General features: G+C 39.6%; 1 protein-coding gene across 1 annotated transcript; it reads left to right on the forward strand.

Moving 5' to 3' along the window:
• The first annotated feature begins 4,288 nt into the window (after positions 1-4,288).
• On the forward strand, positions 4,289-7,405 carry hoxa13a (homeobox A13a). The gene is made up of 2 exons (XM_039819305.1): positions 4,289-5,034; positions 5,530-7,405. The coding sequence occupies exons 1-2, from the start codon at positions 4,374-4,376 to the stop codon at positions 5,775-5,777; spliced, it is 909 nt and encodes a 302-aa protein (XP_039675239.1). The 5' UTR covers positions 4,289-4,373; the 3' UTR covers positions 5,778-7,405.
• Positions 7,406-10,531: the final 3,126 nt, after the last annotated feature.

Genomic DNA, 10,531 nt, shown 5'->3' on the forward strand with positions numbered 1-10,531 from the left:
ATAACGATGATGGTTCTGTATAACATTGTATCTGATGATGCTAAATGTAATTACCAACAACAAAGGAAACAGCAGCACCAATGCTGCGAATACTAACAATACATATGGTAGAGATAATAATGAGAGCGATAATGATAGTAATAAGACAAGCAGGCCTAACGTGCCTCCATAGTTCTCATAAAATAAATAATTCAAGTAGCCTACTTAAATAATGTTTTAATTTTCATGTGAATGTCTTTTTGCCGTCTGGTTATTTGTAGGCAGGATCAGAATGGCACAAAGACTACTGCCAGAATGATACAAATTTAAAAAGGAGCCACTATTTTCCCCTGCTTATCCCCTCCATCATCCAGTTTTAAGCCGGTCAATGACACATGACTGCAGACCTCTATATCTGGTAATATTCCTGTATGCCAATAAATTATTTCACATGTAGCTCGCAGTCTACAAATTTAGCAGGCAGTTAACGCAAAATTTAAGACTTCTGCTGGGTATATTGAAACGTGCAACGGGCGTGTCAGTCAAAAGCACACATCAAGAACACCTTGTGTGTTAGTGTGTATGTGTGTGTGTGTGTGTGTATGAGAGTGAGTGAGTGAGTGAGTGAGAAGTGGCGCTTTTTTTGTTATTTTTATGCAATCCTTCATAATCACACAGCAGGCGACCGTCCAGAAAATATGGAAAAGTCAAGTGTGTGACCGCCCTGTGGTTCACTGCTTTGACCACAAAAACATATTGGTTGTTATGTTTTGACAACTTTTTGACAGCCATCTACTTTAAACACGTGCCATCAAGACTGAAATTTGACTGCATGTAGTTCGTCTTAGCAGCCTGTTTTATAACACGATTTATACTATTAACGATAGAAATTTATAGCCGATCATAACTTTATATAGATATTTCCCTACTTTACCCAGGCTTCAGGAGCTGAGGCCGTGGAATAAATGGGCTCTTTCTCTCTATAATTTGGATGCCAGTACAAACAGGGGATTAAACCTTGATAATGACCTCAGAAAAGCCTCCAGGCTGTGTAGCCAACTCCCAAAGTGGAGCCCTGTCTTCCTAAGGATCCTTCAGAAAGACCAGGGATGGTCCATATCGAGATCACAATTCGAAATAGTTTAAATGAACTATTAATTGGTTATCTCGCTTGGAACTTAAAGCATAAAGTACTATTTTAATCATCATTCAGGCTGATCATTGCTATCTTCCATATCTTCTGCAGATATCTAAGAATTCAGTGCCAAGTCAACAATGAATAAGTGTTTGTGCAAGTGTGTGTAATACGTGTAGCTCTATGTTGAAATGTGCATCTATTTGGCGGGACAATGTGTTCGCCGCTCGCGCGCGCGCGTGTGTGTGTGTGTGTGTCCATTGTACTTTGGGATGTCTACTGTCTGGACTGACCACATGCGCCGGTGGCCACCTTGGCGAGGGCTTTCTGTTACTAGGATAGTTATTAAATGAATAAAATGATAAAACATAAATGATTCCTGAATGAAAACTGATTTAAAATCTAACAAGACAACAAACATTTAATGATTAACGCAAATTTGTTTTTGAGCTTGATTTGCTAACATTGAGAAAAGCGCCACAGGGCAGAACGCAATAGACTAGGGTTTGTACACTTACCCTGACTCATAGTTGCGGCTACATGCTGTTGCTGAATGATTCATTACTTTGCATTTGTTGTATGATAACGTCAAGACACATCCAGGCTACTGTGAATCCTAGTTTTAATCACATATTTTAACTCGGATTTCTCCTCTAGAAGGTAATACACATATTCCAACATAATTAAGAATATTGCATATACTTACACTTTGTTTGATTCATTGTAAACTAGATAAATAGTGCAACATTTTAAATACAAAGTACATATTGAACGAGTAGTCTTTGCAATGCAAATGTAAGAATGAAGATGTAGGCTAGCCTATATTATTTGTATTCTATCCTTGCATGTTTGCACAATTAACACTCACCTGTTACAATAAGTAGGCTAATAAGCGCTATAACACTGTTTAATGACTTATCAAGCCATGTATTTTATAGGCTATTATTTTTCATATTTGATTAAACACATAACGTGATATTTAATAATTCATAAATAATAATTGTCTGTTATTTGGATTCAAATTGACACATTAACGCCACCAAATTACTTTAGATAACAAACATAAACAAGTATGCAGTCCCACGTATTTCCAATATATCAAAAAAGAAATGATGCACCTCCCCCACAGACAAAACATAAAGTAAATTTTAACATATTTGTGGCTATAACACACACACAACCTTTCAATCTTGGTCCTTCATTGTCTCCTCTGCTCGCCTTTTGTTTTGTTGAAAGTTCCACAGTACATTTTTCCCCAGTGCTGGGCCTACAACACAAAACCCCAAATGGTTCACAACATTGCCGTAAAACTGTAAAAAGCATGTATTATTGTTAACAGGTAATCATTTTAGGCGTGTAGTTTGTGATATTTTATATTTGGTTATTGTTTAATTTCTGTATCATGTTGTTTAACTTAATTGTATGATGATATTTACTGCATGGAACTTTAACTTTTGACATATCAAAGGAAACCGGTGAAACCAAAGAAGCTTTTTCTGATATACATAAACATTATACGTCTATAGGCTGGAAACCAAACGTCTGCATCCGTGTTTTACACACTTGAGTGACTGCTTGTGTTTATTTGATGTGTATCCTTGAATAGCAGATAACATAGCCAAATTACACTCAATTGGGCCAAAACGCATGCTGTATTTTGAAACTCTGATAACAAATCCAGTGAAAGCTCCACCAGTTCCATTTCCTACAGAATAGACAGAGAGTAAACACAAACCAACAGACTAGACACACACACACACACACACACACACACACACACACACACACACACACACACACACACACACACACACACACACACACACACACACACACACACACACACACACACACACACACACACACACACACACACACGTCTATCCCGTCCCCTCTTTTCGGAGTTTAGATCATTAGATCATTTTCACACGTATCTGCCAAAAACACCTCCAAAAGATCTGCAAATAAAAAAAACAGCATTCCTTTTACATGTCCAACGCTGGGATACAGAAGTAGCTATACGCACCACCCAAGTGAAGCGGGTACAGACTAGTTCGTGAGAATACACGCTGGAGAAAACAAAATGATAGTAAAAGTTAATGTCCTCCAATAGCTTTCATTGGGACAGGAATTCTCACCCCTCTTCCGCTCTTTTCAAGCGCTCAGACGGTTTCTTCAAAGCCTGAATAGCCCGACAGGCTGGATGGCTAGACAGCAACTTTCAACTTGACCTTGGCCTCCAGCCGCGTCTACCTCCTATATGTAAAAACAAGCACGCACTTCCAACACATAGCTGTTTTCTATCTTTGCATATTGTAAACATATCGAAAGTCTATAGTGTCTGAAATATTCACCTACAACATGTTATCAGATTTTCTTTATTAGGCCTATATTGGCATGGGGCTATTCAAAGGGAAGCTGTTTCTGACTGCGTTTTGGGGAACATTTACATGAATACATTGCATTACTTGAAATATGTCGGCTCTACTTTTCTATAGCATTTCTACATCCCTTACTGAATGCGCTGTTTTGTACAGAGCACGGACGGGGAAGTATCCGTACTACATAACGTAATGTATGCGTCAGCGGGCGGCAGAGATATGTTTAGTTCCTTGTGGATAATGGGCAACATTGGAACACAATATAATGGAACATTGTTTGAGTAAGTGGAAATCTCCTTTGGTAAATGGCTGTGTGCAGGTCCTGTAGCGACGCAGACAAAGGCTGGTCAGTGTGCGTGCGTAAAGGCCAAAAGGCTATGCATATTAGTAATATAAATATAGCTGCTTTTTTATATAAATTGTTGACTATTTTAAAAAATCGACTCTTATTTGAGCTTCAGACAAAAAAACACCTTTAAGCCATTAATTATTAATATCCTATAATTCAAGCATTTGAAATGTTGAAATATAACATAATATGAATAAAAGGTAGGCTACTATTGTATGTATCTTACGTTTTAAGAATAAAGGAACAGCATCCATCTCAACTGAATCAGACACGACGAAAGCTAAATCCCTTTATAGGTACGGTCACCTTACTTCGCCGCATTTTTCTCCATTTAATTATCTGTACTGTGATGTTTACCGTCCTCTTTGCATAGCCTGGTCACGTGATAACATCTGGGCCAATGACGGCGCAACCTCCGCGCTCTTGTGCGCGTCAGAGTGGCATTACTCTCTGGGAACCAGTATCTCCTTTTCTCAGTCTCTGGGCTTTTTTAAATAGAGCCAGAAGCTTCAATGCTGGATGCCGTGCTATGACAACGTCACTGCTCCTCCGTCCTCGCTGGGTCGACCCGTCGGTGATGTTCCTCTACGACAACGGCGGCGGTTCCGATGAAGTGACTAAGAACATGGAGGGTTTTGCTGGTGGCAACTTTGCTGCAAACCAGTGTAGAAATCTGATGGCGCACCCCGCGTCTCTGGCACCCAGCACGGCTTACTCGTCCAGCGACGTACCCACCTCCAGTATGGGCGAGCCAGTGAAACAGTGCAGCCCTTGCTCTGCAGCTCAGAATTCTTCCAGCGCGTCCCTGCCATATGGGTACTTCGGTAGTGGCTATTATCCGTGCCGAATGTCACATCACAGCAGCATAAAGTCTTGCGGAGCGCAGCCCCCCTCCGCGTATGGAGAGAAATACATGGACACGTCCGCCTCCGGCGACGACTTCACCTCTCGGGCAAAGGAATTCGCTTTTTACCCGACCTACTCTTCGGGCCCATACCAACCTGTCCCCAGTTACCTGGACGTTCCTGTGATGCCAACTATCAGCGCGCCGTCAGAGGCCAGACACGAGTCCCTGCTGCCTATGGAGAGCTATCAACCGTGGACGCTCGCCGCCAACGGCTGGAACGGCCAGGTTTACTGCGCCAAGGAGCAGCCGCAGCCTGGACACATGTGGAAGTCCTCCATACCAGGTAGGCTACATCCCTCAGGGTCCACCCTTTACAGGACAGAGCGGTTTGAAGAGCAAACAGGATGCACATTGTATAGAATGGGGTGTATGAAATGTCAGTTGCTTCGCAACCTGCAGGACTTACAGCCCAACAGATAATTTAGCTATACAAAATGAACTGCAATAATGTATAGATTTTTTTTCGTTTACTTAAAAGAAGTGAGGAAATAATCTCAGCGCATAGTGTTTTTATTAAGTTTCCTGTGTAAATGTTACAACTTTATTATTTAATATTAATCAACTGGCATTATCACGGAATATTCATCCTTACCTTCCTTGTTTTAGGGATGTAACATACAATTCTACACAGAAAATCTTGAAATATTTTATTTTAAAGCAAGTGGAAATGTTTGGTTCAGTTATAAACAGATTTTCATTTATTGAAAGTTAAATGTGAAGCTAAACCACTTGTTGAGAAGCAGCTCATCACAGCTTATTTGGTCCATTTTTTCCTCAGACGCGGTGTCCCACGCCGGAGGAGAGTCTGGCTCTTATCGACGTGGAAGAAAGAAGCGCGTGCCATACACCAAGGTGCAACTGAAGGAACTCGAGCGCGAGTACGCGGCCAATAAATTTATCACGAAGGACAAAAGGAGGAGGATATCTGCCCAGACCAACTTGTCCGAGAGACAGGTCACGATTTGGTTTCAAAACAGACGCGTGAAGGAGAAGAAAGTTGTCAACAAATTGAAACCCATCAGCTAGTTTTTTTATTTTTTTATTACGGACAATATCAGTGGGAGATAAACTACGAGGCCTACATAGACACACCTACAGACACATGCTTGGACTCATGGAGTGGAACAATAAAACTCCTTCCTGACTCAATATGATTTATTTGTATGTTGCCAAATGATTTCCCGGAGCTTCTGGAACAAAATTTCTGAGGCCTATAAATGCTGGACCCTCTATTTCCTGCACTTGTTGTTAAATATTGTGTAAGGAGTCAAGTGAGGAAAAAAGAGAAAACGTATAGCTGCAGCATTTGTGACTTTTTTTTTTGCCATGCTCCCTCTCAACACATGAAAACTGACCCCAGTTCAGAAAGTTGTGCGCCACCGAGCTACGCTTTTATCTGCAACTTTAACGAGAGTGATAAAAACAAAAGAAGATTCACAGGAAGTGACGGTGTTATGGATTTGGACCTTGGGAGTTAAATATTAATCTGTCCTAGCTTCCTTTTTCTTTTTTAAAACCTACTCACATGCTTAGCTTGTATGAAGTTTAGTCTTATCATATGAACCCGTGCTCTCATTCATATCCAATCCATGGTGCAATTCTTATTATAATGCTTAGATAATCGTTCGGGAAATGTGTTCATATCAATCATAGCTTTTTATAATGTGTACGTATTAATGTGGTTGTATATAAAGTAAATTCCGGCATGATGGTTGTGTGTGTGTGTGTGTGTGTGGTGTGTGTGAGAGAGTCAGTCTGTCGGTGTTAAAGTCCGTCCCAATAAAATATGGACTTGGTTGAATTTTATCCATGGTATTATGTTGAACATAGATCCTTTGCATTGCATGAGGCTATGATGACAGCTCAGTTTATCGGTTTACACACAACCACTTCATCTTTTCGAAGAATTTGCTCCTCCATTATCGCTACACTTTAAGATACTCTTTAAGGCCCATACGCTGCATGTGGCATATGGTTTCAATAGTGAATGGGTGTAGAGGCTTTGCCGGGTTTGTAGGAGCTTTCTTTATCCGGATATACTTAATGCAAATTTCTATTTTGAAAGTCCAATATTTGCAATGTGTAGTAGAGTTCTGTTTGGCTCTGGGAGAAGAGGAAATCAATCAGTTTAGGCTGGTCTGTGTTGAAATATAGGCTGACATTGCCATCTAGTGGCGACTTTGTGGTACACTCAAGTGGATTATCAGTGGACAAATCATCCCATACATACTGAATAATACGAATAATAATAGTAGCCCAATGTCATGTATTATCATTTTTATTTAATTCTACAATATTCAGTATTTTGACTTTGACCGAGACAGCAGCCGTGGTAAACAGACGCTGGTGGAGTGTCCAGGAAAAACTCGTCATTTTAAAAATGAACCCAGTCTGTATCAAACAGAAAACAAATTACCCCCTGACTCACTGTTAGTGTGACTATACAATGCAAATAATCGGCTAAATATTGAAATTATTCCAAGGAAAATTAATCTTGAAGGACATTGAGGTGAACGTGTGTATTTTTTTCCCAAATGTATTTCTTAGTGCTTCTGTTCTATTCATAAATGCATGTTCAAGGTAAAATCTATTCGCTTCAGGGTTACTTTATAAATGCTAGTCGCCCTTTTAATAAATGACTCTGTTTACATCGACTTAAAGCATTGGGTTTACTGAGATGCAGCTGTTTTGCCTTTACGTTAAAAGGTTTTCATCTTTTATTCCCGCAAAAAAAGAACAAATTGATTTGTCAGCTTGAATCCCTAACGATATTTAGGCGACTGGTTTCAAACGACGCAGGAGGCCAGGTGTCAATCTACTTTGTCCAACTACATATTATACTTATTAGATTAGATACCTTTTTTTTGTTGATTTTTTTTTTTTAAATGAGTAGGACGGACACACACACACACACACACACACACCACACACACACACACACACACACACACAAACTAACATGTCAGAGTGGAGTGAAATATTTATGTATTTATTTGAATATAGTTCCAGTTCTGTAGTTTTTCCGTGATTTGGGGATTAATCCCAAATAAAGTGCAAAATATAATCAGCCGAAAATTAAACTCGGTCACTGTGACGAAAATATTTTTTGATGTTTTTAAATTTAATTTGATATTAGTAGGCTACGTTTTCTAGACGATTCGTGGAAATGTCTTTCAAACAAATGGCCTTTACCTATATGAATATTGGTGCTGTATGAACGGAGTCGCATTTTAGATTTAATCTGAATTAATTTTAACCTTTGCTGGCAGTTTTGTGGTGTTGAAAAAAAATTTATGCTTTTGAAACGTATTTGCTCCGTCCCCGTCACTCCGTCGTTCAGCGTCGATAATAACGTAATGTGAATATTTACTTGTTCTAAAAGTTTTTCCTTTTGAGTGACTAAGTGCAGTTGTAACGCAGTTGCAGCCAAAAACGCATCTTCCCACAATGCTCTTTTGGCGGCATTAATGCATATGATTCAATCTTACTGGCAGTCAAATGTCAGGCATGAAACCAAATCCGTCCTCATTCAGAGCTCCAGCTCCTTTTAGCTGGCTTTCCCACCTGTTAGGCTGATTTGCTTGGTGATACAACTGTTTTAGCTCATTTTGTTAACTGAAACAGCTTTATGCGTCATAGGCTATGTCTTCTCTAATTTCAACCATCTTAAACTGTACATAAGGCTCATATGTGCAGTTTATATATTTTACTTATCCCAGTAATTGATAGCGCATGGCTTACTCATTTAATTTAATGTGTTTATTTGTTTTTGCTTTGTGCTAAGAAACCTAAACGTGACTGGCATTACTCACTAAATATAAGATATAGAAGACTGGTTGTCATCGTTCTTTTGACTCAAATTGACTTAAACATTCTATAAATCCATACAGAACCTGGGTCTTTATCAGGTTATTATTATTATTAGTATTATTATTATGCATAGGCTATGTTAGTATACCTGTTATTCGTAGATTTAGTGATGCTTAATAATGTTGTGATCAATTGAAGCTATTTTGTTTTTATTTATTTGACTTAGGCTATATTATTAATGTCTCATATCTCATCTTAATAGGTGTTTGTTTTTTCAACACATTTGTAATAGGTCTATAGTCATTATTATGAGAGCTGCATTTCATAGTTTAGCCTATTTGTAAAATATTCAGTAGCCTAAACAAACATGTTTTCGGGATTATTTACAGTCAACTAAAGGCTACAATATTTTAAAACTGTGAGTAGTCTGATATCCTGTGTTTATGGCTGATTGAGAGAAACACCCCAGAAATGTTAGCCGGTACGTCCGCGAGCACGGAATGCAGTCGCCCTGCTCCCACGTCCTGTGACGTAGGCACGGCGGGGCGCGCACGTGTTATAGCCTACATTAAGCTCAGAGATGGGAGTAAAGTGTGATGTCTGACTGCTCAGTACATCCTGTACTCCAGAAACACGAAAGGGCGGAAGAGCCGAAGCTTCAGAGCGGAAGTTTACTGCAGTGACGTGATTAGCGAGGCAGCTCATTGGCTGCGAGGTAGCACAGCAGCGTTTTATTGGCTTGCTGAGAACCAAAACAAGCCTCGTGTCCCGCCTCCACTCTGACACCTAACGTGACAGTCCAAAGCTCACAGTACAAAGCTCCGCCTATCCCTCCTCCTCCTCCTCCTGATGGGTCAGCCTATCGGCTGTGGAAGGAAACACAGGGCTGGATCACTGTGCAAAAAATTGAGTTCTGCCGCCACACTAAGGCAAATATAGTGAATTACAGTTAACTTAAGTACTCAAAAATGGTTCAATTAATCTATTATTTACTTTAAAAAGCTGTAAATAGAGTTCCATGCATCATTTGTCTTTAATCACAAATAATGGAAGGAATTGAAGTAAGAAGGAAATGGTTTAATTGTAGGCATAGGCCTATGTTAAGGAGCGCTTTCAAACAACATATAGGCTTTAAAGCATACATTTTCTTATTCAGTTCCATGTTACACCAACAGTGAAAATGGCCTTTTTAAAGAAATAACCAGGTCATGTTTTCTTATCGTAAAATTAATTGAAAAGACTGTTTTGCATCCTCAGAAAGTCTGTAGGCCTCTATAATTTAGACAGAAACTCTGTTTAAACTCATATACCTTGTGAGGTTTCAGATTAGACCACATATCCAATAAGCAGCCCGGTATGTCTCCTGTCTGCCTGCCAGACGTGTAGAACACAGACAAGGCCAACACCGGGCATTGCTCTTTACATTGACCTTCGCTGTCTCTGTGCGTAATGGTGGCTAGGCCTGCAACCTTTAGTCACTTAACAATACAGCTCTGGTTAAGCTTGAGAAGACGAGTTTGGAAGATAATCTCGTAATACACCACAAAGACCTGAGCAGACATGCGTTTATCCAAAACCGTGACAGCGGTCAAATGGAAGCACTTGACCGAGATTATGTGAAAGCCTCGGTCGGCGCCTTTTTCTTCCACAGACGGTTGTTTTCTGTCCTGATCTCATGTTTGAAATATAAATGCTAAAATAATATACTGTGTTCATTTATGAAGGGTGTATGGACTTCATGCTTTTAAAGGAAAGATGTAAGCAGCGTGTATGCGTAAGGGATTACAGTGGAGGCAGAGGGTCTGTTTGCTTCGCGTGGCTTTTGTTTCCCTAAACACAGATTAAGTCAATTCCCTCAATACAAAATCCACATTTCACTTTGATTATAACCAAATAATTAACATAAACTGACAAAATATAGTATAGGGGCATTTTGTGCATCAGAAAGTATGCTTTTGGTTTTTTTATTG

Source organism: Perca fluviatilis, chromosome 13 (assembly GCF_010015445.1).
Source record: "Perca fluviatilis chromosome 13, GENO_Pfluv_1.0, whole genome shotgun sequence".
In the NCBI taxonomy this organism is placed as follows: domain Eukaryota; kingdom Metazoa; phylum Chordata; class Actinopteri; order Perciformes; family Percidae; genus Perca; species Perca fluviatilis.

Coding starts and splice junctions, on each gene's coding strand:
- hoxa13a (XM_039819305.1), top strand. CDS start 4,374: ATGACAACGTCACTGCTCCTCCGTCCTCGCTGGGTCGACCCGTCGGTG. Junction 5,035..5,529: donor GTGGAAGTCCTCCATACCAG/GTAGGCTACATC, acceptor TTTTTTCCTCAG/ACGCGGTGTCCCACGCCGGA.